At 44.0% G+C, this 27297-nt stretch overlaps 1 protein-coding gene across 3 annotated transcripts in view; it reads left to right on the forward strand.

The window, feature by feature from the left end:
- Positions 1–20256, forward strand: part of LOC147884187 (putative protein phosphatase 2C 60) — a 30310-nt gene extending 10054 nt beyond the window's left edge. The window contains exons 3-5 of one of the 3 annotated variants that reach the window (XM_087398090.1): positions 3220–3610; positions 8281–8521; positions 19593–19755. In XM_087398090.1, coding sequence (XP_087254216.1) covers positions 3220–3610; positions 8281–8521; positions 19593–19615 — 655 coding nt within the window. In that variant the 3' untranslated portion in view covers positions 19616–19755. Of the gene's footprint in view, positions 1–3219; positions 3611–8280; positions 8522–19592 lie in introns of all 3 variants that reach the window. The other 2 variants (XM_087398088.1, XM_087398089.1) reach the window with 2 other exon arrangements.
- Positions 20257–27297: the final 7041 nt, after the last annotated feature.

A 27297-nucleotide genomic window follows, 5' to 3' on the forward strand; every position in this document is an offset into this window, starting at 1 on the left:
CAGCCTCCTCCACACAAGCAAATCTCTCCCTACTATGCGCTAGGCTAACCTCACAGGGGAGCGGGCACACCCACAACAAGGCCCGTACTCACCACCTAACCTAACCATGTGACATCAGGAGATGCTGACCTCCAACATCCCCTCTCAGCTCCTGGATGGAACGTGATCTCTATGGAGCTGGGTGTGCTGCCGAAACAGCTAGAGGAATACGTCATGTGATGCTCTGTCATTGAAGACCCCCTCTAGGCACAAACCGTCATAGCACGATCATTGGAAATTTGGTATTGGTGCTTCCAAGTCACAAGTGCTAGGCATACTCCTCTGGTCCGGTACTAGTACAATTAGCCAACTGGTACAATAATCTAATTAATACTGCTATCAATGCAAGGTTTGCTTTGTTGCATGGGCACCTGTATTGCAAAGCTATATAGCCCCCCTTTGAAGACCCCTCTCAGGTCCAAATGGTTCACTGCATCCAGATCGATGAACCTCTATTTCCATGTTCATTGTGGGATTACCACGAACTTATCGAGGACATGATGGTCTCGGGTAATGGTGGATAGAAACAATAGGCATCCAACAAGGACCAATTTGTGCTGTCGGGATTCCCGCATTGGCAATCATGTGACTTATCCAGATCTCTAGCAACTCATCAGACAATAGCTATAGCAGAATACAAGGAAACCCCCTCTAGATCTACCAGGTCATGACGTCGAAACAAAATACAGATTGGTAACATACTGCCACTTGAGTCAGCGGGAACAACTCCTCGTGGCTTGAGGTCTTGTCGGAAATCTTGCCTTGATCAAAGACTCATGCACCACTGCATCTGTCTTGTAGGTCCGCAAGCAATCCTTCATCTGGAACTAGAAAGCCTGCCGGTAGCGCATCTTGCCTAGTGCAACTAGAAGGTTGGAACAATCGATGTGATTGAGAACCTCCCTTTTGCTCACTAGTCCCCTCACTGATCCTCTGAGGACACTGCCTCTAATAATGACCTTTCTGGCCACAATGGTTACATGTAAGTGAGGCCTTTAATGCTTCCCTTTTCTCTGCTGCTGTCAACTTCTTCCTACCCTTTTGCTTAGCTGATAAAGCCTCTGAGTGAATATCATAAGAATGATCCACAAATCTCTCCTCCTAGTCGACCACCATTGGGACCAATTCCTCCCAAGTCAACGTATTCAACCTTAAACTAGTTATCAAGGACAAATAGAATGCAAAGTATTGAGAAGACAGGTGGGACAGCAATGTTATGGCCTGTCCTCGGATGATATCTGCTTACCCGCTTGGAGAATCTCTTGCGGAAGTTCCTGTAACTTGTTGATGTGCTCCTGCATCATGGAAGACTTTGTGGGATTCAACAATCTCATATGGACTTCCAAAGAGACCCTCTTCATGGGAGAGGTTCGTTTGTACAAGGACGTCAAATTCTCTCAGATACTTTTGGCCACCGTCAAGGTGGGGAAAACCGGAGTTTTCGCCTTGCTCTCTGCCATCTCAGCCAAGGTAGACATGTTGGAGTGAAGAGGGAATTGAATTGGAAGAGAGAGTGGATGGGAAAGAAGGTAGAGAAGGTGATTGACGGAAAATGCTTTGTACAAAATCCTTTCCTCAACCACTTTGGTCTTTCTCTCGTTCAGGATATGAACAGTTGCATTGATTTCCTCTCCCCATAAGACCGTGCAAAGCTCCTTCTCCCTCGGCATACATAGCCCCATCTTCGTGATAGCCATTTTTGGCCACACTGTTTTGAAGGGGTGTGTGTGTTCAATGTTCGAGTGTTCTCGCAATCCCTTCTTTCTTGTAGTGGGCGTCAAAGTGAACTTTCTGTTTTCGTCCATATGGAAGGTCTTCAAGTCTGCACCTCGGCCTTCCATTTCAAAAATTTGTCAAAAGCTTGGGATTTCTTGCAATACTCTTGCAATACTATAGACACATGTCATTCTGCTGAAATCATAAATGAAAGCACTATAACTGTTAGAAAGCACCATAATATTCCACCCCAAAAGAATGACTTTGTAGACAGCTGTCAACATATGTCAGAATATACAAACTCTGGTAAAGGGCTAGGTTGCAACTGAAATTGTGAGGACCCTAGCTGACTCACTTTCTCCTTCCCTATGGTCTCATGTACCCCTACAGATGGTACTCAGATCCCCATGGGGGTTGTTCATGATGAGCCTCTATAACCACTATTGCTCGAGCCTACCATGACTTCGGTGCTTGCCCAAATTATGTTTACGAACCAGATGGTGGTGTATTTACTATTTACAACAGCAGCAGTGGCATCCCTGGAAGCTTGCACTAGTTGCATGCTGAATTAGAATATGAAAAAGTTTCAAACAGCAGTAGCATCTCTGGTGTATTTACTATTTACAATGGCAGTAGCATCTCTGGAAGCTCGCACTAGTTGCATGCTGAATTAGAATATGAAAAAGTTTCAAACAACTGAAAATATAACTTTCAGTAGATTAATTTCAGTGTTCTCTGGAAAAAAAAAACTAGATTAATTTCAGTGAGTGGAGTAAATAAATGATCCTGGAAAAACTGAAAAGGGGTTGCTGAGCATAGTGATTGTATGGCTGAAGATCCTGAGCAAGAATTACTTTCCTTTGGTTGGGATGCTCAATTGGGGGAGCCACAGCATTATACTTGGTGAAATAGTCGGGGTAGTTTACTTAGATGATGGAGTAAAAGAATGATCTGCAAACCTATTGGGATTCAAATGTATAACTCACTTTTAAAGTGGTGGTTAAAAGTAGCACCCAGGATTAGACATATTTATACAGTGTATAGTATGCGCTGGTGACTATCCTCCCAATTTCAGGTTGTTACTTCAGTTGCTGTATAAACGATGATTTTTGGTCTTCCCTTCTTTCAACTCATGTCTGTTAATATAGCACACCTTTCAATGGATTGTCCTGGATTGAGGCTTCAAATTACTTTTTATGGAGAGATTGTATCATTCAGTTTCTGGGACTATGCATATTTCTGAATTAAAAGTTGATGCCAAGAGTTTTTATAAAGCCGCAGCATTTGAGCAGATGTCACCATCTACAGAACATCTTTTACATACTTAACAAGTGTTAGATTTTGATTTATCACTCAAGCATTATATCAAGTTTCTTGCAAATTTGCCTTTCATACTGTCAGTACATGCTGTTGAAACTCATAATAAGCTCCTTTGAAATTTCACATGCTAACATGCCGTTCTAGGGTTTTTTGCCATGTTATCCCAGGATTTGCAAGGGAGCAAGGGGGCATGTCAGAAGACGTTCTACGGAGAGCTTTTCAAGCCACTGAAGAGGGTTTTTTGAACCTGGTTGCACGATCCAGCCAGACAAGACCAGAGCTCGCCGCGGTTGGAGCATGTTGCCTAGTTGGAGTCATTCGGGGGCATGTATTGTATATCGCCAATCTTGGAGATTCACGAGCTGTTTTGGGGAGTCTTCCAAGAGCTAATGGTAACATTGTTGCAACCCAATTGACGACAGAGCACAATGCGAGCCTTGAGGAAGTCCGTCAGGAACTCAAATCTATGCACCCTGATGATGCCCAAATTGTAGTGATGAAGCATGGCGTATGGCGGGTCAAGGGTATTATTCAGGTATATGCCTTGGTTCTCATGCATTAACATTTTCTTTGTATGAGGGAGATTGGCAACCCGCAGTGCTTTGCCTTTTTGAAGTTGCATCTTTTGTATGAGTAAAGATGCCGTGTTCTATATTGGAGGTTTGCTTGGGTCAAGCCATCTATGATCGCCAATATAGATGGTGCATAGTCCTTTGGATGAATTTCCATCATTCTCTATTGGTTTGGTATCAGCCCTTTTAGAGTACTGAGGTCGGTCGTTGCTACGTTGGGGTCTTGTCGAATTAAAAGGTGCTTCTCTAGTTGGCTTGAATTAGGCTGTCCGATGCTGTTGGGATTTTGTCAAGGACGTTTGAATGCCAAACCTTTGTTTGGATTTGTTGGCATCTTGAGAACAAGAATTGCGGAGTTCTTTTGTTGTGTAGGACCTCAATAGTCCTTGAAAGTCCATGATGTGGTTTGCATAAGTGGTTGCATCTAATGTAGTGGAGAGATTTTCCTCAAGGACATTTGGATTGACATGTGAGATAAAACCATGTAGCCTGTCATCGTTAGAGTTAGGCCATCAGTAATGGCATTTTCCCTTCTTCTTAGGCTTGCCTGATCAGCCCTTGCTTTATTTGACTGTGGTCCTGGAAGCAAATGCCTGATTGTTAGAAATAACCCAACAGAGGGTACACACAGTGGAAGACTTATATTAATGCCCAGGAGCTCAAGCCTCACACAGTGTGCGTGTGCGATGGAATCACACACTTCTTACTTATGTGCATACAATAGATGTGCAGACTCATCAATAGACAATGAACCAGCCAAATAGAGAAACCACCAAAATATATATTTCTGTCCAAAACTATGGACACAATACAAAAGAAATAGATCCAGAGTCCCATCAATGATGTGGTCCTCTGATCTTACCACAAGGTCCTTCTCCTATCTGCTGGATATCTCTAGAGACTCGAGCCCACGTGCTCCACCTCAAGCGTCTGTAGACTTTCCGTCCAGTGTGTTCTTCTCCACCTTACTGCCTGTGAATCAGCCTAGGTGGGCAGCCCCTGCCAAGCTTTGTCTGCAGCACACAGGTCCCCTTGGTCCTCCTGAATGTAGGCCCCAAGATAACTGTTCCACTGCTCCAACCTGCTTGTGAATGGCTGCTCCAAAAGATGATGATCTCAGCACCTTGCTGCCCTAGAAGACAGCCAAGGTCCAGCCTCTCCCTAGAGCTAAGTCTGCAGCACCTGTTGCACTCTCTCACCTCCTGTAGATAGGCCCAGAGAGTAGGCTTCCTGCTGCTCCTTTCTGCCCTGGAACTGCTGGCTGCTGGATGATTTGTGAGGCATCAAGCCTCTCCTTTTATAGGCCCTAAGGCCTGCTGTAGAAAACCGACCAGCCAGCTTCATACTGGCCGACCAGTCTGCTGCTGGTCCAGCCCTTTAAGGGCTCACAAAACTAGGCCTTTATGGCCCACACTTTTAGGGCTTTTGGCCCTCCAATCTAGGCAAGGGCCCAGCCCCTAGGTCAGCCCTATATAAGGCCTGGTTGGCTGCCTCAAAGCAGCCCAACCAGCCTCTCTCCTGGCCGACCCATGTGCTGGTCTGTCCTGCCTCTGCTGCACCACTCTGATCTGCCCACTTGCAGGCCCATCTGTACCCGCCTTGCCACATGGCACTGTGCCACTGGCCCAGGCCATATGCACCCTATTGTGGGCCTTCCTGCAGGCTCCAGCCTGCCCTGTTTGCAGCGCCATGATTGCGCCTCTCTGCTGCAGCATCCTTGCCTCCTGCCAGGTCTATACCAGCCCCGTACAGCCACGTATGCATCCCGTACCTTCTTCGTACTGAAGCGCCGTCTGTCCTTGCTGGAAATCCCTGCGCAATCAGGCTGCTGCAGGTCCCTGATGTCCACGTGTCTGCCCTGTACATCAGGAGCTCCACGACTTGCCAGGTACCCTTCTTGCTTTGTGTGAGGTGCTGCCCATGTGGCAGTCCCCCTCCCTTTCTCTTCTCTGGGCATCTTCTGCCCTAGGTCTCCCTCCCCCACGCTCTCCTCATTTGGGGGCTTACAGATGGGGAGGTGACCTTTCCAACACTGATGAGGAAGATTCTTCCTTGTTTGTTCCTCTTGCAACAACAAACTCACTAATTACCCCTCAAAGACAAAGAGACATGTGAAATGTCTGGTAGGGTTCTGGCAATGATGACAAAGTCCTAGAAATCAGTTACTTCTCAAGAATGACTTCATCAATGCTTTGGAGCTGCTTTTGAAGATCTTGGATTTTTGTAAGACGATCAGCCATGTTGTCACCTTCATACATCTCCAGATTCTCAAGCTCCTACTTGAGAAACACAACTCTTGTTTCATTCTTTGCTTGATACATGGTTAAGAATCTCCCACGCATGTTGCAAAGTCTTGCATAAATGCATGTTGAGGAACGATGGATCTCTTGACTGACATAGAGATAACGGTAAGGGCTTGAGTTCATATGCATCCCACCTCCTTTGATCTTGTGTGGAAGCTGAAGGTCTTGCAGTTTGCCGTCCACTTCTGATAGGTGTGGCCAGTGCACTATCTACAGGATGACGCTTATCCCCATTAACATATCTCTATAAATTCTTTGCAACCAAAAGATTTTTGACCGTAAAACTTTACAGGAGTAGTTGGTGCCATCCAACTTGTCCTCTTGTGCCAAAACTCCAAAGTGCCAAAACTCCAAATGCATCTTCTCCATGTTGATCAATTATTCTGCGAACAAAAAATCAGAAAATGCTTGCAATTTGCCCCAAAAATTTGACTCACACTGAGTCAGATATCTTTGTAAAACTGCCCTGAGTCTATACTAGACTCAAAAAGATGCAACCTTAGCTTAAGCCCCAAATGTTTACAAAAGAACTTACGAGACCCTGATTTTCTGCAAGTTCTTGCAAATGTCAACTGGTTTGCCTACAAAAAGCAGATTTGAGGCAAAAGACCCAAATTTAATAGACAAATATAACTGAAATTGACTAGAGCCCCAAATTTCATACTCAGTCTGCAAATCTGTTTGAAATCTGCAGAACCCCCATTGCCGAAAATCTGCAATGCCAACAAGGCACAATACTGCAAATGCCCCAATGTGTTGACTTAATCTGCCTATGAATGCGAAGGCAGACCAACAACCATGGAATATGGGATAGCTGCAATATCTTCTCCCCCCCCTGCTTTTCTCTTCTCTTTTTGGCCCCCATTTTGTGTGATGTGTAGTATAACGGCAATATCTCCACCAAGGTAGAGTCGTTCGATGTCTTAAGGAGATGAGGAGCAGGTCATGAATCGTTGAGATACATGATCCCCCTTTTCAAGGCCTTTAGGGGCGATCTGACTTTGGCTTTGCTTATTTGCGAGAGAAGGGGCAAACTAATCTTTGCTAGGGAGTGAAGTAGAATGTAAGACATGCTTTGTTTGTGACAACCATTGGAAGGGCAGATGGTTTTTTGGAGCCAACAAAGCCCAACATTGTGTCCTTGTTGCTTGGCCAACTGGTAAAGATCCTCCTTAGTGCGCTGGCCCTGATGTGGCATCAAGGTGTGACCAATTTTTGTCATTGCATTCCGGCTCTCAAAAGTTCCCTGCATACAAGGCTTGTTACTCTTACCAATGATGAGGTTTGATCTCCATGTTTTGAAATGAACCCAAAAACATTGTATCTGTTTTCTCCTAGCTGAAATCATGGCCCATCGAAGTGGGTATACAGTGTGACGTCTGCACCTATTTCTACCAAGAGAGAAGAAACCTTTTAACCTTGCATGAAAGTGCTGGAAACTACAAGAGTGTTGTCCATATAGAATGGTTAAGAGCACCCCCTTCCTGCAAAATGGTTAGAGCCCCGCCTTCCTGCACAGCATGCCTTGGGGCAGACAAAGTGAGGATTAACATCATCAGCATAAAGCAGCTCGGCAGTAGAGGCATTGCAAGTGTGGATCCCACTAGTAGGCATTGCAAGTGTGGATCCCACTCCTTCCCATGTCTTTAGTATCTCAATTGCTAACCAGAAAAGTGTGGGGTAGAGAGGGCATCCTTGTTTCAATCTGGTGTTGTTGGAATTGGTCGAGACAGCAGCGTTGGTGAAGGGACCTACCCTATCCAAAAGTATGCTTATGGGATCCTTTACATGGTGCTTTTGTATGCCCATTCTAACTAATTGTCAACATGCCTAATCCATTCTACAGATATTCAGATTTATTCTCAACCGTAAACTTGAAGTGGAGGCTTCCTATTTGTGGCCCTCTTTTGCTTGGTTTATTATAGATATGCTCGTATTTCCGCTTTATAGAAAGTTTATATGGGCTTATAAGGCTCCCCACTGGTTGTTTTACTAGATTTTATGATTGGGACATCGGCTTGTCATCAGTTCACCTCTGTTGTATTTATTACTTTTGAGACATGATGCCTTTCAAGAAGGAAGATTCGAGTTTATTACAACACAACAAAACTTGTGCTATTTTCATAGATGGTACTACAGTATGAGGGTATGGGTGATGTAGTATGTGGCTGATTATGACGAGTTTCAGTTCCCTGTTAGTTGAATTTAGTTTCAGTTCCCTGTTGTGCATAAATTGTTTGATTGTTTGGGGTCTATGGAGTCAGTTGAAGACTATTTGTGAACGTTATCCTCTGTCCTGGATATCTGAGCTGAGAAATTGGTTTGTACAGGTATCAAGATCAATTGGTGATTCGTATCTGAAAATGCCAGATATCAACAAGGAAGAGTTGCATGCACGGTTTCAACTTTCCGAGCCTCTTAGAAGGCCTGTACTCAGAGCTGATCCATCAATACATGTTCAAACCCTTCAGCCCCAGGATCAGTTTTTGATTTTTGCATCAGATGGCTTATGGGAGCATTTAACCAATCAGGAGGCATGCGAGATTGTGCACAACCATCCTCGCTCAGTAGGTCTTAAGAATATGCATGTTTGTTAGCTAACTGCATTTAGATGGAAGCAATTGTACTTGTATGAAATCTTCCAGCCTCCTTTGCAGCTTATAATATTGCATTTTGATTTGTCAGAATGACATATATTTGGGAGTATAATTTTTTGGCATTTTTCTGACATGTTTATTCTATTCATCAGCTATTGGTACTGGGCTGAGTTGGCAAAGAAGTTTTTAGCTTCTATAAGGAGTCAGGGACTCCCTTAATCCCTTTGCAAGGAAGCCTGCATGAAAACCCTGAAATCTATGTCAATTCTCTTCTTAAAAGGACTTCATGATTTGAGCCAAAGGAGGAAAGTTGGTAGAAATCAAAATTTTTAAATCAATTGAAAAGCTCTTTCAGATAATTTCTCACTTGTAGCCCACCAAGTCTTTCAACATATAGTATTACAGCGAAGTGGTGTTGTGTGAGAGGGATGTAGGATTTTTTGTTCAGCAGTTTGTAGGAAAACAAGGTTTTTTACGTTGTCTACAAAGATATCATCATGGTGGTTGGCTCTTTTAAGGCTAGTAGGCAAGTTATGTGTCGAAATGAACAGGACCTGGAAGTGATCGTAGGTATAAAAGGACCGTCAAGCATCTCTGATGGCTTGGACTTATGCTCGTCGGTTGCGTCTTAGGTAGCATTGAAAAGAATCTTTAGATTTACTGATTCTGTGTCTACCTTAGGCATAAAGAATCTAGAGTCCCTTTCTCATCTTGCGAAGGCATTGCAGCATCCACACAAAATACTTGATAAATCTTGCTACATGCTTTATGAGGATAGGAAAGGTGTTGATGCCAATACAATACATGATGCTAAAATATAGATTGATGAGAAGTTTTTATATAATAGAATTTACAGTATACCATGAAATGCCTTCCAAGAGATTTTCCATTATTGTGTTTTATGTGTTTAATCAATCAGTCATCTGCATTATTGAATCTGCTCGTAATTATTAGAAAGGGGCATTTGTGGCTGCTCTCAAATAAAACAAAAATGCACGAGGTGACTTAGGAATGGATACAATGTCTAGAATCCTATTTCTTAGGCTACTAAAAGTCAATTGATACGTGGTGGCGATGTTTTTGGGAAGCTTAGCAATGGCTTAGTAACATCTTCTTGTGAACTTTCCATTCTTTACCAATTCCTAGCGGAGACATGTGGTCCACAAACTGATTGTGCACACATGCAAAATTGACAAAAGAAGAGCAAAAGTGTGTCACGGAATGATACGTCTATTACAAGGTTTGGCAATCATAGTTAACCAAGTAATTTTGGAAGGAGGACCTTTGAGAGATTGTGAATATTTATCAGAAACTTGGATTGGCAGACTTACGGAAGTTTCAAAATCTCATTAGAAGTGTATGAAATGAGATGCGTGCTTGCAATTTTCATGAGATGTTCATGCATATATCTTCTCTTCTTCAAATATGTTAGTGTCTTCATGTGAAGATTTATAGCAAGAGAGACTCCTCTTTAGATTCAACCATGTTGACTCTCAGGTCCTGTGTGCATGAGTAGCAGCCTTGTTTCCTTTTTTTTTTTTGGGGGGTTTGTGCAAAGTAGGGGTAGTTCCATCGCAACGTTGAGCTAGTAGTGCTGGGGAACATGGCATGTCGTGATGCCCTCACATAGAATCTTTCTCTTTGAATTTGTGTACCTCTTTGAAGAAAAGATTGCCATAGAGCTAGGGTGGGTTGTTTGTGGCCAAATTGTTATTATAGAACCTTGGAAAGGGCTAGATTGATGTTAAAGTTATTTTTGTCTTATAAGATCTGTCAAGGTTCCTAGTGCTTCATTAGAGTTCCATTGTGTTCAGACATTGTTCCATTATTGTTTTGTTCTTTCCTAGCAACTTTTTGATTAGTCTTTTGTTCCAAGTTGCGGCCTGCTGGTATTGTGATAATTCTTTCTATCTTAAATGGTGCGTTGCCCTATCAGCTAGATTTAGATTTAGATGCTCGTTGGGGAGAGACTAAAATGAAAATGTTTAGACTTCACAAGCAGTTGTAGCTTGAATGAAGAGATTTTGGACTACCTTTTGATTAGCCTTCTCCTTTAGTGCTAGCCTTCATCATGGCTGAGTCTGCCCTTCACCTCCGGAGTGCCGACAGAAACTCAATACGAAGACTTTGTATAAATGGATGCTCAAGTATGTGTGGGTGTGTGGATTTGTATGTGAGCATATTTTTATACTATGGTCTACACCCACTGTTGGGCGCTGATGACGTCAGTGGGGATGTCATAGTAGCTAGTCCCTGCTATGCATGATGGAGTTAATGGTTTTCAACCTTGTGAGTGACTATCATGAGATTGAAACTGCACTATGTTGTGTTTTTAGAGGATGAGTTTGGGAATGTTCCTGGATTCATCTAGGTATATTTTGTGTTAAGTGCTAGTGCTAAGCGTGAGTAGAAACTTATTTTAAAGACTTGTATTTGGACTTGAATAGAACCTTATTTTAAGCATGAGTTGAAACTTATTTTAAAGACTTGAATGTGTATTAGTGGACTTTGGTTGGGTCTCATGATCTCATCTTTATGTCCTGAGTAGCTGTTCTCTGTGTTGTACGGCCTCTTGGAGGAAGATCGCTACTCATCTTTGATCTAGCTGAACCAAGAGTGTGTACAGAGGTCCAAATCCAGGTTGAAAAGACAATGGTGGTGGCCTCAGAACTCGTACACACAGGATGTTTGAAAACTGTGACTTAAACTTTTGTAGATTGCATAGAGTGCAAATGTGCCTCCCTAGATATGTCCTCAACCCTATCCGATTTTAATGCGTAATGGGCGGGAAGAAACAAAGAGCTACTTGATCAAGATCCTGAAGGAACGGGGGAGGTATATCCATGGGTAGCGCAGTGCATCCAGGAAGTCTTCCTTTGAAATCTGTAGGCAGTGCTCCATGTGGAGTCCAAGACTCGCTAACCATTTGCATATCCGAGCATATCAACACCTCTAATCACCCTTATCTACTAATGTCATGGACGCGGATAGGGCCAGCCATGGTAATTTGCGTTGGCCTAAGGTCATGGAACCAAAATCTTAGACTTGATTGAGGTATGTGATCACTTGGAATGCTGCGTCAAGTTGGAGTGGGGTGATGCCAAACCCTACCAAGATGATCTTGTAGTCCCCCCAAACTCAGCCAAGATGATCTGGTGTGAGACTAACAACTTACTGTAGTATGTCCACCTAAGTCCAATCCACTTTTGATAGGTCAGTCCTAACATGGGCTGCCATACATTCCTATTGGATGGATCAAAGAATCAAAGAGATAGGACTTGGTCTGGCGTCCTAAAACTGAGAGTGAAAGCATTGGTGCTCAAGTTTGGCAAGCGTGGCATACCCCCTAGTGAGAGTTAAGCCGTATAGTACTGCCACTCTTGATCTGCAAAGTCCACCCGTCTCTTGAGTCTTGTCACATGAGTAGAGAGAAAGAAAGAAAGATATGTCTCTTGAGTCTCGTCACATGAGTAGAGAGAAAGAAAGAGAGAGAGAAATATTTATGTCTTTGGGAGGCCTCGCGGGCCTATGAGACAAAGTACATTCCAAGGATAGCTCATACAAGCCACTGTGGGCTGAGACAAAAAGCTCAGTAGGACCCTTGTTGAGAGTGCTATGCTAGAAAGCTAAAAAGAATTCAAAACTCAAAACTAGTACTCAAAATACATAACCAAGTGCCATGGTCGCTCCCATGTGAGAGGCAAAGATATCTCGTATCTATGTGTTGGGTCATCTCTTGCTATGGTGGGGGGCATGGTCTCCATGATTTTTGTATCTGGTGAGCCATATCAAGAGAGTGATGCCTTGGCTCGGCGGACGGTCCCCTTTGAGTAGAGTTGGGATGGGCTGAACCTCCATCGTGCATGCTTTGGTCAACCTCTGCATCGTGTATGGCCTTTGTGTCTCTGGCTCCACCGCTCCACTCCGTTTCTTCCCATTAACCCATGCTGCCCTCATGTCAGATATCTTTTCCTCCCCTACTCCACTATGTCCCAGGGCTGACTCTAATGCATAGAAATGAGTGACATATGGCTGCGCTTGGTCTATCTCTGGCTCGTGGCACTTGTCACTTCCTGTTGTTTGAGCTGCCATAATAGGGTCTCTCTGTGTTGCCGCATCTCCATAAGATAGAGACCAATAGAAATCTGGTCATGAAAGTGGATCAGTTGAGAGTGGTCCTAACCCATTGCCGTCCTGAAAGAGATAGTGATACTATTCTCGGATCTTATACTAGACTGGACAGGTACTTGAGAAATGCTCCTTTGTCTAAACCTCCGCTGGGTTGCATAACCTACAAATCCACTGCTCTCTAGGTGTGTCTGTAGCTCTCTCTACGATCCTTAGCTGATGGGATGAAACCTATATTTGTCCCAATGGCAATTCTCAACATGTGTGGGACTCGTATGTCCTCCAGGTACTAGGTCTAATAATCACTCCATTCTTTGACACTCTCAAGAGATGGTCGCGGTAGAATTGGATCTTGGTGGGGAACTCTTGCTTCCTTGCCCCAAGTCCATCTTGCATAGAGCTAGAGTAGATCTAACCGTATATTACAATTGATCTCATCTCGCGGTAGCAGGGGAGACGGGACATCCAAGCTATATTGGGAGGGGGCTTTCCCCAAGTCCATCTTGTATAGAGCTAGAGTAGATCTAACCGTATGATACGGTTGATCTCAGCTCGCGGTAGCAGGGGAGACGGGACATCCAAGCTATATTGGGAGGGGGGAGGTGGTCCATCTAAATACTTTGACTAGCAAACCATTTGGATATCATGAGTACCAAGCCATGCTAGCCCCTCTATCGGCTAGTCGTCTGGATGACTCTGGTGCTAGCCTCGGTAGTTTCCAACTGGACAAAGCTCAAACCCTGTAAAGATACGTCATTGTTTGGAAGATGGCGTGAATATGGAGTGGCGTCATGGCAAACTTTGCTTGTATGATCTGACGAGGGATTGAGGGCTTACTCCCAATCATCATGGACCCCATAATGACGTGTAGCCTCTTGATTCTCGGCCAATAGCTCGCCGATAGATCACTCGCAAACAAGGGTGTTGCATACATGGCTGACGGCCTCAAGTATGTCAAATAGTCACCCCTTCATTGTGGGGTCTTGGGAGTGCACCTGGAAGCACTGTCCCTCTAGGGGAGCCAAAGCTCCCTGCCCTCATCTAAGTCATGCCCCATGCCCTGGCTGCATGGGTCATCGTGCAAACTGGCCTGGTGAAGAATGCCCCTAAATAGGTGTATGAATGCACGATCTCTACCGGCTCCTCTTGGTAAGTGAAGCTGCGTCAATGAAGTGCTGCCCACAGGTGTTGAAAATCACAACCTTGCTCTTGCCAGTCAGGTCGCTCTCTTGGTAGAACACCTCTAGGGCCTCTAGGTGTCTCTTTAGGCCTACCGCTGAAGATTTGTATCATCAGATTATCAAGCAAGGATCCCTTGGTAGAGCTTCTAAGCGGGCATCCTAACCCAAGACTAGGACAACATAAACATAAAAACACTAGTACAAAGTGTCTGAGCCCACAGAGAGGACGAAAGTTGTGGTTTTGCATTATTGTGGTGGTCCTCTATATGCTGGCGGAGGAGTCAAGTCCAAAAGATGCTTCGGTGATGTATGGGGATGAGGAGCATTAAACCCATGATAGAGCACTAGCAACGATCATTATGCATGGTCCACTATGGTCTCCTAGCTGTGGCCCTGCATTGGATAAGTGCTACTGTCACATCCGTCGGCCGTGCCGCTCGTGTGGTGAACATGGATGGAAGGTCCCCGAGCGTGATTTGTGCATCATGTTGACAGGTCTGTGGTATCCGTCACTTTGGGCCTCGGCTATGCCGGCTTGCTGGTCTGTGCTATACGACTGGATACACTCTGAGTGGAATCTGGCTGAGCACCCTGATGTTGTATATGTTCTTTAAGTAGCTGGTCTTTGTGTTGTAAGGCCCCGTGAATGAAAGTCGCTAGGCGTCCCTATTTATTTTGTCCACAAACATCCAAATAGGAGTCTATGGCTTGTGTGCCATTTGGAAGAATCATCTCCTTAAGCTTGGTCTGATAGGGGCTCCTGGTGAACACAAGGGTGTCCAGTGAAAGATTCAATTGCTAATAAACTCCATGATACTGAAAATGGAGTATGATCTATACCAAAGATATGCAATTTGGACCTAAAATACTGCTATGTTATACTTTTGATCTCACACAAACAACCTCCATGTTCTGCTGCTCCATTTGTATGTGCTTGAACGCCAGTATGTGCAATAATTTTCATACAATTCTTTTTTTTTTTGGGGTGGAAAAAATGTGGGTTTTTATTTGTTTGATCATGAAAAATACATTAGTTATTCGTCTTTGAGGAATTTTGTACAACGCTTATTGCCTTTTTTGCCACCTTTTTTCTTGTTGACATGCTCCTGTGGACTGAATGCATCCGCAATTTGTTTGACAGGGATCTTAAAATGCGTGCTCTTGATGTTACTGTCTCTCAGAGCGGTTGATGGATGTGGTTATGTCTTCCTCTAGTCCCCCCCTCCCCCCCCCCCCCCCCCCTTTCCCTTCCCCAAATAACTTAGTATCAAGCCCAACTGTCTTCACCTCTTTGACTGGAGCTTCTCCATGGTTAGTATCCAACAAACCTAGCATTTCATCATCATTACAGGAGATTTCAGATTCCTTGCCCTTTTCTGTCCACGCAATCTCCTTTTCCTCGAGTTGTTGCAATAAACTGAAATTGTTTTTAAAGGGAGAGCTGTTGACTGCTTTTTCGGCTCAGCTGGTACTTTGTTATTTGTTCTTTCAGACCGGGTTCAACAAGGCTTGAAAGTTTATACTGAGCAGCCTCCTTAGGAGGTGCATTGACCTTGTTTGGTCTTCGCACTTGCCTCTATTCATGAGAGGAAGTCGCAGCAGCGCCTTTTGGTTTTCTTTGCTGTTTCGAAGAGAAAGCAGTCGTCCCCTTTGATTTTTCCTGTTCGGACACTCCTTAACAGTAGAACCTGCTATCCTGTGTAAAAACGTGAATTGGGCAGGTTCTTGCAAACAGGCGCTTGGATCCTAGGCTGAGGACAAAACTCGGAGTAAATCAAGAGCTTGTCAGAAAGCTCCTCAGCACACACACCTGAGGGTGAGCCGTTGGGTCTATAAACTCCTTTTTCCTCTCCTACCACGTCCCTAGTCTTGAGCAGAGTTTCCCTGCCTGGATGCAAAAAGCTAGTGGAAGGTTGGGCAGCTGTACCCAAACTGGGGTCTTTGAACCTCCGGGTGCTCCAGGGTCGAAGGAAGCAGAACATGCTTCAAGTATAAAGGCTGATTTCTTAGAGACCATAGAGAAATGGCTCTTAACTGCTAAAGCCATATCTGGTTTGTTGAAAAGAAATGCTAGGTAACCCTTCCTAAGATACTGGACAGTTTTGACCACCCAGCCCTTCTTGGCCCAATTTTCTCTGATCCAATTACCCCAGAAAGTAAGGAGGTGGGCAAGGACAATGTAAAAATCTGATGATGGGGTGTGATTCCAGCCAATGCACCGAGTTGAAAAGAACATCCTCATCAATGACAGCGACTGCTGTCTTGCCTTCTGTCTGTTCTCCTTTGTTGGAAAAATTTGAGTACAATTTATCCAGCAGTAGCAGCTGAGCAACATTGCTTATCTAACTGTGAATTGAAGAGGTGATGCGCTCCTGAGTAAAAGTTGGGACAACCAGGAGAAGCGACTGGTGGACGGGAGAAGAATGCCTTCCAAGATGACTGTCTTCTTTGTAAGACGTGTTTTTGCTAGTCTCCACCCAAGTATTTTCTTGCAACCAAGGAACAGCAATGGACTGCGAACCATCATTGGATTGACTCTGCGCTACTAATTGAAGAGGTTAGCTTTGAAACCTAGAAGATGGCCAAAAGGAAGTACAGCCTACTGATTGGACCATAAATAGCATGCATTGACTTAGAAGCTTGGACCAAAGAACCTTCTAACAAATAGGCAAGGCAGAAGTACCAACATAAGAATATTCAAGAACTCCTGACAGAACAGCATGTGTTTATCAAACACCGTACCTACTCTCACAACTGGGATCATTTGCAAAAGAATGTGACCACCTCAGAAGAGATTTTTGTTTGATGCTAGCGAAGGAATTGTATGTGAAAATGACTTGGTGATAGAGGCAGAGGGCTGCCTCTTGAGTGCGCGCCGCATGAGACTCCCCTCCCAAGGTTCTTCCACTTCACTGGCCGTGTCACCTTTGTTGATTTCCCCTTTTCCCCCCTTTGCCCGACCTCCTTTTGTTGCCTGGTAGACTCTTTATTGAGATTAGCGAGAGAGAGAGAAAGAAAGAAAGATGTCTTTACGTCTTCTGGAGGCTTCGCGGGCCTATGAGACAAAGTACGATCACAAGAAGTAACCCATACAAGCCATTGTGGGCTGAAACAAAGGGCTCGCTAAGGCCCTTTCCAGAGTACTACGTGCTAAGCTAAAACAAAAATAACGAGAATCTAGTAGTCAGACTAAAGATCGAAAAATATAAGCTAGAGCAAGGGTGGCTCTCATATGAGCTGCGAAAGATATCTCGTATGTGTGTTTGCCGGGTCGTGTCTCTTGGCGGTGGGGGGCGTGGTCTCCGTTATCCGGCGGGGCATATCAATGGTGAGTCGTGATCCCTTTGGTAAGACAATCTCCCTTGAGCATAGCTGCGATGGGTGCCCTGGTCTGTCTTTGCATCTTTGGCTGCATGCAGCTCTCCACGTTGCCGACTCATCCCGCTAGCCCACTGAGCCCTCACGCCATCTATCTCTTCCTCCTCAACTCCGCTATGATCGAGGGCAGACTCAAAAGTGTAAAAGTCTGTAACCTGTCTCTGGGCTCCATTAGCTCGGTGGTAGGGGCCGTTGTCTCATCCTGCTCTCTAATGCGGTGCATCAGGGTGTCTCTATGTCATCGCATCTCCATCAAATAGAGAAGGATGCAGACCTGGTCCTAAAAATGGATCAGCCCGGAGAGAGTCCCAAACCTGTGTCCCTCTTGGAATAAGCAATGATACCGTCCTCGGATCTCATAGTATGCAGGGCAAGTACACAAGCAGTGTTCCTTAGTCTCCACCTGCATAGTCTATAGATCCACTGCTCTTTGGGTGTACTTGTGTCTCTCCGTGTCTCAATCCTCAAATGATGTGACGAGACCCGCACTTGTCCGATGGCAACCGTCAAGGCATGTGAGACTCGTTTGTCCTCCAAGTATTGGGTTCTGATAATCTCTCCATCCACCAATACTTTGAGGAAATGGCCGTGGTAGAAGCAGATCTTGGAGGGGAACTCCGGGTCCTCCCCCCAAGTCCGCGATGTGTGGAGCTGGAGTTGGTCCAACCGTATGATACGATTGATCTCATCCGGTGGAATCAAGTGGTTTGGAGCATCAAAGCTCTACTTAAAGGGGGGAGACGATCCATCTGGATGCCCTGCTGCGAAACCATTTGAACATGCATGTGTACCAAGCCATGCTAATTCCCCTATCAGCTAGGCGTATAGATGACTCTACAGCCAATCTGGGTAGTCTCTTTCTAGTTAGAGTCCAGACCCTGTGGAGATAGGTGATTGTCTGGAAGATGGCATCGACTTGGAGCAGTGTCATGCCGAACTATGTGTGTAAGATCTGGCGGGGGACAAGGGGTTTGCTCCGGATCATCCTGGAGCCATCATCACCTACAACCTCTCCACTCGGTCTCGTTGATAGATTACCCCCCAGAATGGTGTTGCATACATGGCCTTCGGTCTCACTAGTGTGTCAAATAGCCAGCCCTTCGTCGGGGGTCCTGAAAATGTGCCTAAAAGCATAATCTCTCTAGTCGACTAGAGCCTCCCGCCCTTGCGTATGTCGTGTCTTGGCTGCGTGAGTCATCGTGAAGACTGGACCTCTACTAGCTCTGCTTGGTAAGTGAAGGCGTATCGGTGAAGAACTGCACATGAGGTGTTGAAAATCATAACCTTCGTCTTCCCAGTGTTGACTGTCATCTCTCTCTCTCTCTCTCTCTCTCTGCTAAACACCTCGAAGGCCTCTAGGTGCTGCTGTAGGTCCACTGCTGAGGAATACAGGAGTACTTTGTTGTCTGCATATAAAGCAATATCTGTATCATCAAGTCAGACAACAATGATCCCACACCTCCCAGGGGGTCAATGAAGGTCGTGATCTCATCAATGTAAAGCCCAAATAATGTCGGTGAGAGGCATCCCTGCTTCACCCCTATGGTGCTCTCAATAACAGGCCGCCAGGGGCGCGCACTCCCTCTGACTGACTCATGTAAGCTCATCACTGTCCAACTCATGTCTCCTGGAATATGCATCTCCTGAAGTCGTCCAGTCATGCGAAATTGTGGGACAGTATCAAAGGCCTTCTGAAATGCTGCCTTCGAAACCCAACCTGTCCTAATGCCCTCTGCCCTTGTGTCTCCGTGTAAGAGCTGATCTCTCTCTGTAGTACAGACCCATATATATTGCTAGTGTGTGACCAATCGTGAGCATATGGTAATTCCAAGTGTCCATGGGGTCTCCTGCCTTGTTTATCGGCACAATAGTGGTGGTACTCCAAGTGGGGGGAAAACCGTGGTGCACAGCATTATTGAACATCTGTGCTAGGATCGGGGCCAGGACCTCCTGTCCATGTGCTAAGTGCTAAGTGCGTAAGCCCTCATGATCCTGGGCTCAGGTTGTGGAATCGGCATAAAACAGCTCGCACATTCTGTGCTGTGAACAACCTGCATGTGATGGGTGTGGGGAGGATGATAATTACAGTACATTCATAGTTTTTTACATTGTCGGTGGTTATGTGGTGGTCGATACTGTAGTATCTGTCTTTCTTTTGCAGGATAGGTTTGCAATTTATGGCCATACCATTCAACATTGTTGTTTATGACTCATCTTTAAGATCAATAATTTTGGTTTTGGAACAATGTTAGAGAGAGAGAGAGAGAGAGAGAGAGAGAGAGAGAGAGAGAGAGAGAGAGAGAGGTTTTGGTGGACTACTGGAACTTGTGTTACTAATTTTTGGCCATGCTTTCATAGGGTATTGCAAGGAGGCTGATTAGAGCAGCTCTTCAAGAAGCTGCCAAGAAGAGAGAAGTGCGGTATTCTGATCTGAAAAAAATTGAAAAAAAAGTCCGAAGATTTTTTCATGATGATATAACTGTTGTTGTCATGTTTTTAGACCATGAGATACTTGGTGAACAGGCAAGCTTTCCACCAGTTTCTCTCAGAGGTGGTGCTGATGCTATATCTACACCTTCTTACATATTTTCAGTGGATGGCGTGGAAATTGGACATGAGGCAGGAACCTGAGATAAAAAATGCCTATGTCTTGATTTTGCATCCTCTTCCCATTTCGAGGGATGAGAATTGCGGGGGTCGAGTAAGGCTCCTGATTCTTAATTGCTTGAAAGTCCCACCTGGTACGTACTTGAGGACTTGCATCTAATGGATGACAATTGCAGCTTTGGAATTTAATCCTGTAAAGTGGCAACAAAATGTTCCATGCCTCCTAGTAGAAATGGTAGATGGGAAAACTAATTATGGATTTTTTGAGAGCTAGGAGTTATCCTCCCGAGGAGGCATAGCACTTCATTGAGGAGCATTGTTGGTATACAGTCAGTTGCCTAGTAAACGTTCTCAAAAGAAAAAAATAGCCTAGTAAAGGGTGTAAGTTGGGGATGCCAAATAGTAAAGTACTACATATTACGGATGGGTTGTGTTACGGCCTCCCTTTTTAGAAGTTGACATAATGCAAACTTGGAAGTCTAACTGAACTGCTTGGTCTCATCTTTTGCCACCTGATGAAATTTCTCATCATTACACCTGGGCCTGGACTCATGATGTATATCAAAAGCCAATTTTGAGGCTCTTATACATCCTTGTATGGAAATAATCTTTTTATGTTAGAGTGTTCCATTTTTCTAGCTTTATGACTTGCATTGAGGAGGGCTTTACTTACAAAGTTTGGGACATTGATTGATAGCACAGGTTAAAATGACTGAGCTTCTAGAACAAAACAAATAAAAATAGAGAGGAGCAAAACTTTCTTTCTCCCCTTCGGTATTCCTCTATTCCACTCTGTATAGTATATGCTTTTGGTGGATGTGTCACTTGTTTATTTATTTATCCTCGTTTTAGAACTGTTCTCATTTCATTTCTCCTCATTTTAAAGTTGTCATCTTTATGGTCATTCTGGAAGAGTTTGGTTTTTTGATTTCCAATTCCATCTGAATAGTTCTACAATGTGTCAATGTTAACCGGCCTTTAACCGGCCTTTGTCCACATTTATGCTTTTTTGGCAGAGTAGAATCTTTGGGATCCCACTATGTAATATAATATGCCTATATTTTAAGCAGTCTTGTCAGCCACAAGGTAAGCAGCCTGCAGCTATATTTCTTGTGGGCTCTCTCTCTCATTGTATCAGGTTTTTCAGTCTCATAGACCCATTGGTCGTCCGAAGACTTTAATAAACTTTCTTTCTTCTCTCTTTCTCTCTCTCAATGTGCCCTTGCAGACATATTGTTACAGCACATGCATGATATGCCCTTGAAAGTTCACGTGAAATGAGATGGTTTTACATATTGCATATGAGTGTGTCCATACGTTCATACAAATCAAGATTATTCGGCAGGGGGAAGCTGTGTACAATAGATTAAGTAGTAAGGACATTAGATGTGTCAAAATTCAATAAGAAGTTTGCATTGCTTTTATAAGTTGATATATAGGTAGGTACGTAGATAGGTAAGATAGATAGATAGGTAGGTACATGGATAGGTAGGCAGGTTGGTAGATAGGTAGACAAGCACGAAGGTAGATAGAAACATCGATGGATAGAGATAGAGAACGTGGAATTATGTATGTCAGTTTCTTGTCTCAATTTGATTACAAAAGTCTGTTTAGAGTCCAGAAGTTGTGATACATGCTTTGGTTGCTGGGATATAGCTCCGTCTATAAGCAACCCACACTATACTGATCCCATTGGGTCCTGGGCTTGCATGTTTTTTACTGTTACAGCCAAAGAGGAAAATGATGATATCACTTGAGCTTGGGCCGAGGATATATGGTCCTTTATTTGAGGGATTCAATGTTGAGATTTTGCACTCAATGGTCCATGGTAATTATTTAGGGATATATGTGAGTGATGAGGAGTGGGCAAAGGTTGTTTGGCTCCCTGATGATGTGTGGCCAGAGGATGTGTTGAGTGTAGATGTGTGTAAGGATGAAGATTTTGAGTGAATGTCATTTTGCTTTGTGTTTGTGTTGTCCAGTAGCCTATATAGTGGATGAGGGTGGCTGTAAAGGCACGGTAGGCTCTTTTTTTTTGTTCATCCAATGCTTCATGGGATTGATGCTTCACTTTTGTGCCTTTCTTAAAGTGTCCAACAAGTTGAAAGGACTACCACTGCAGAGGAACACACACAAAAGCTCAACCGAAGAATAAACTTCAGGGCTTGAAAAGGCAATGATGTCCAAAAAAGAAGGAAAATGGGCCCTGTATCAAGAAGGCAAGGCATTGATCAAGGACTTCAGAGCTAAACCAGCATACCCTTAGTCCATGCCTAATGTATGATCTCCATTGCTTTTTATTGTAAACCATTTTTTCCTATCCAAAACCAAGCCAAAGCCATGCATCGCATCTCAATCCTTTCTTGGCAATAATTTTATCCCATTGTCTTTGCTAGCTTACGCCCCCATCTTGTTTATTTTCCAAATACTAGATGGTAAATATAGATGCATTTTGTACATCACCTCCACAATACAAGCCAAAATTAATCGGTCTTATGGTTACTTGAAAATGCCACCTCCCATGATGACTTCGTAGGTCCTCTCTTATAAATTGGGTTTGCTCAATTCAAGGATGTCTCAACAACCTTGATGTGAAGTTGGAGAAATCAATCCCAACTCCCAAAAAACCATTAAAGAGGAAAACTCTCTTCAATCAAAATCAATATGGTTGGGGCTATGGTGGAGTTTAAGCGACATTCATTACTTGGAGTCCTTAATTGCTTTCTCCATATCCTCTACATGGCATTCTCTAGAGTAGCTACAACATTTAAGTACATGTATTAAGGTGTAGAAGCTCCTTCTCAAACCAACTTATCATTGTCTTACTCCTGCAATGCATGGTTTGTCTATAGAAGCAACATATTATTTGGTGAAATGGAATGAACAGTTGGGATACTTCTACACCTTGAGATGGTCCCTTCATGTGTCTTGCTCCCGGTTGTATACTTATGCTTCCTTAATCTAGGTAAGAGTGTCTGTGCCAGTTGATGAAAGACTAAGAATTGAGAGTATCGGTTGCTCAATTTCACTCTAGTATTCAAAATTTTTGTTTCATATTCTTTGGAAGGTTCCAAAGGTGGCCATGGATCTAACGAGGGCGCTTGTTGACTTTTGTTTTCATATATTGTTCTGTTCTCATGACTTGAGGCTGTAGTGCACAATTTGCAAACTTAGTTCGAGCGTGGATGAGACCTAATAAACAGACCCAACCATGTTTTAAAGGTGGGCACTTCCTGGTGCAGCATGGGGGCATGCATTGCACACTACCACAGAATAGCTTCAAGGACCTTTTTGTCCCTTTACACTAGTGGAGACATTGAAAAAGTTCAGTGCCACATTACAGACTTGGCATATCGAATCTAAATTTAAGCATGAAAAGCTACATGATTCCAAGTAAGAATAGTAACTATAACTTTGAAAACAACTCTCTTTCCTTTATGAACCATCCCTCGATTCTATGTTTCTATTTCTATCTCTATGTGAATTCTGGTGGTTTGATCCTCAAGTTGATAACTGCATTCACTTATAATTCTTGGAACTCGGCCCTTGTTCCCTCAAATGTAGCCACAACGATCATGTCTTGTCGCAAAGAGCCATCTAACATCTTGGCTTGTTACAGCCATCATCCAAGGATCTCCTTTTAACAGAATCTTAGGGCCGCCTTCAAAGTCGCCAACTCATGTACCTCCACAACCCGTCCTTTGCTTTCTTCACGTGAAGATCAAGGCTTCACGGCTTCTTTCCTCTCACAAAGCACCCAGAGCCTTCAGCCTCATGTTGCCCAGTCCTCCAGCCCCCCCGTTGGCTTCCATAATAGAGAAAGCCTTCATCCAAAAACTCCCAGCAAAGCAAAAGGCCTGCACTCGTCATGCCCAAGCCAATGTCTCTCACAAACTCTTAACTCACGCATTTTCTCCTTCTCCTCTACCCGTTGTTCACAGAGTATCACGTGCCGCCTCCTCCACCAACTGCCTAGTATCCGATATCTCCTTTGTCCAAGCTCCCCTGACCAGGAGAAATGACGCCACAGCCATGCTTCTCTATCGCTCACAAGCTTATACGATGCTCTGAACCTCAAGCCTCCTACAGAGACACCTCAAGTAACTGCCACAAGCAATTCTCTACAAGACACCAATAAGAGCCAACTATGCCACAGCCTCTCTTTCTTCATCGCTCACAGCGCTCATGTGTTGTCAGGGTTCACTAGCCTCCTAAGGAGTCACCACCCTTGTCTCAAAGCTCCCGTCTCTCAGTGGTCAAGCCCCAGGCCTCCACAGTGGAAATGCCTTCCTCGTCCAGCTGCTCCCCCCGCTATCATACAGCTCGGCTTCTTCACGTATCATGGCGACATCGTGGCTTTTCCCTCCTTCCCAGAGCACTCCAAGCTCACGAACTCCCAGCTTGTCGTACTCTCAGAGCACCCCTCCTATGGTAATGACGCCACACTGATCCGCATCTATAGCAAAAACCACGACCCCAAAGCTCCCAACTCTGCAGCCACTCCACCACCTCTCCTATTGCTCACAACACACTCTCGTCACCTCCAACAACTGCAGCATCGTCCTTCCAGGACTCCACGCTCCCACAGTCATCCCCGCTAGATCCCACAGAGGCGCTCCCACAATTCCCAAAGATTCCCACCAAACCACAGTCCAGGTGAGAGCAGCACCAGCAAAGGAAAGCTCCCGATCAAGACTTGCGACTCTCTACCGTGAGCTCACACCGTCTACTCTCCTCTTTGTCCAAGGATCTCTATTGTGCAGTCCCCCGTCCTCTTCTTCCCTGCCCTCCCAAGCATATTCTTGGTTTCTCTCCAGAACCATGTAGACTCCAATCCCGTTGCCACAGTTGCCATCCTCACGTACCTCCAGGTCACCATCCAGAAGTCTCTTCCTCTTTACGTAGCCAACTTGCATGCATGGCTTGCCTTCTCAAAATTAGCCACCTCATTCTTATTAGCCACCTCATGCTTGCCTTTTTCCACTCTCCAAGTTTTCCAAAACTTAGACCAAGGCTTTTAATGCACCACACAATAAACTTTGTGCACTCTAATGCATGCCATAAGCACAGTTAGTATCTAATTGCCCATCTACTATCCACATATGATGAATATAATCCCGACACAATGGATTTACAAGACACCGATGACAAAAAATGCTCATGCTTTCATTCACATATGACTCGGGACAACAATTAAAAACGTTTGTCATCCCACACAAACACACAGTCACACAATGGATACCATACTCTAGAATGTTTGGTACACCCACACTCCACGTCGCAAAAGCATTTACAATCTCAAGAAAATATTTACATAAGTATAGAGTCATTTGATGAGAGTGTCCATAAACTCAAAACTACCGCCCACTAGCTATGTGCATAGCTATGTGCCTACCCACCAGCATGCAACAAGTGGAAAAGTTATTTACAATTGTCCTCCACAAGCTCCTTCATGTGATTGGATCACAGTATATAGTATATCTCCTCCCTCGAGGGCACTCTCCTCAAAACCTGATCAGTCCCCCTCATGTAGAGCTCATCATCGATCATCATATATTGTTTGCATCTCTATATGAAGTGATACTTTTGACTCTTCTTAAGCTCCTAAGGCAAATGTCTAGTAAGAAATCCACTACTTGGACCATATATTCTCTCCCTCTGTACAGTGGATCTTGCTTTGCTATCACTGGATCTTGATCACTCATTTCCTGAGCCAGTTCATGTGCCCTTTGATTATCCTCCCTTCGCACATGCTCGATATCCAGGCTGTAAACGAATGCAGTAGCCTTCTAACTTTGGTTAGATAGCCTCTTAACTTCAAGTTTCTTGCTTGCCAACTTCCCAAGACCTGCTTCACTACTAACAAAGAATCTCCCTTAATCATTAACTTCTGAATTCTCAGCTTGAGAGCATGCATGTACTCCCTCCTGCTGAATCAGCTTGCCGTCTGAATCACTAATCACATAGCCTCCTTTAGCCTGATGTAAACTCTTCTTATATGAGCCATCAAAATGCAAGACAGATGCTCCTAGAATGATAGCATGCTCCTCTTTATCTACCCTCTTCTCCACTTCTTCCACCAAAATGTCAAACCAGAAGGTAATTCTTTTCACACAAATTCACCACTTAATCAATTGGAGAAGAAGAACACAATCACACCATGAAAGCGACAACAGAATGGGTACAATCTCCCCCCCTAGATAAGTGGCTCACGCTTCCTCATCTAGAGTATTTATGATATTTCATAAAAGCACCAAGGAGACAAAATTATCCCTCTCATCCAAAAATGAGGGATTTGCTTTACATAGCCATCTTAGGTCCCAAAATGAATTATGTCCTCAACAAAATATATTGCTCAAACTTGCAATAATAAAACAAATACAAAATAGGCCCATGGCCATATGTAATGCACTGTACGACACCTCAATCGGTACCCTCGCACTAACTTCAATCCTCGCTATAAGTTCCATCACCTGTACTCAAGCCACCAATTACATTAGTTATTAACAATCGATTGAACGAATCACCGAATCAACCGATCCCAACATAACTATGCTCAAAGCACAATAATCAAGCACAACACCAATAACACTAGTGACATTAGTATTAACATGGAATCACCCACAATACCGACCATCTAGCATGGCAAAACACAAGCTAGTCAGGCATCCCCAACTAACCACACAAAGTATCCACCAGGACCCCCGTCGCGTTCGGTGCGCTCCTATGGAGTACTTTAAAATAATAATGTCCAAAGCAAGATATATAAAAAATATAATTTTCGTAACATACCTCTTGCTTGGATTGCAACTGACCTCAGTTGCGTGTTTGATTATAGGACTAAGGAGGTCTGGAAAAGTTCAAAAGAACCGCTCAGGCATCCACTGAGCATCATCTCTCGGATGATTCTTAAATTTGAGCAAGTATTTAGTATAGATATTTCCTTTTCAGGTCGAGGTCTATTGATGATCAACAATGCATTCGGGTTCTAGAATGTCTTCTTCATCAACAATCAATGGAGCCTCTTCATAAATAGGATGAATAGGTAAAGGTCGTTTGAAGGGCTGTAAAAGGCTGATATGGAAAGCATTATGTATTTTCCAATTATCAGGTAATTCAAGCCTATAAGCTAGATCATTGATTTTATGAATCACCTTGAATGGTCCATAAAAATGTGGTGACATCTTGATTACTGGCCATTTCTCAATACTCTTCAATCTTCTTCTGTCAATCCGAAGAAGTACATGATCGCCTTCTTTAAAAAGCATGTGTTTTTGTTTCTTATTAGCTTGTTTTGTGTACTTCTCTTGAGCTATTGCAATGGCTTCTCGAACCTCTTTGAGAATATTTTGATAGTCATGGGTAAATGCATGTGCTGCTTCCACTGTATGGGTCAATCGTGTGATAGGAATAGGTAAAACCTTCCCATAGATAATCTCAAAGGGTGCTCTTCTAG

Source organism: Dipteris shenzhenensis, chromosome 27 (assembly GCF_047967505.1).
Source record: "Dipteris shenzhenensis isolate YYH24624 ecotype China chromosome 27, Dip_SZ_1.0, whole genome shotgun sequence".
Taxonomy (NCBI): domain Eukaryota; kingdom Viridiplantae; phylum Streptophyta; class Polypodiopsida; order Gleicheniales; family Dipteridaceae; genus Dipteris; species Dipteris shenzhenensis.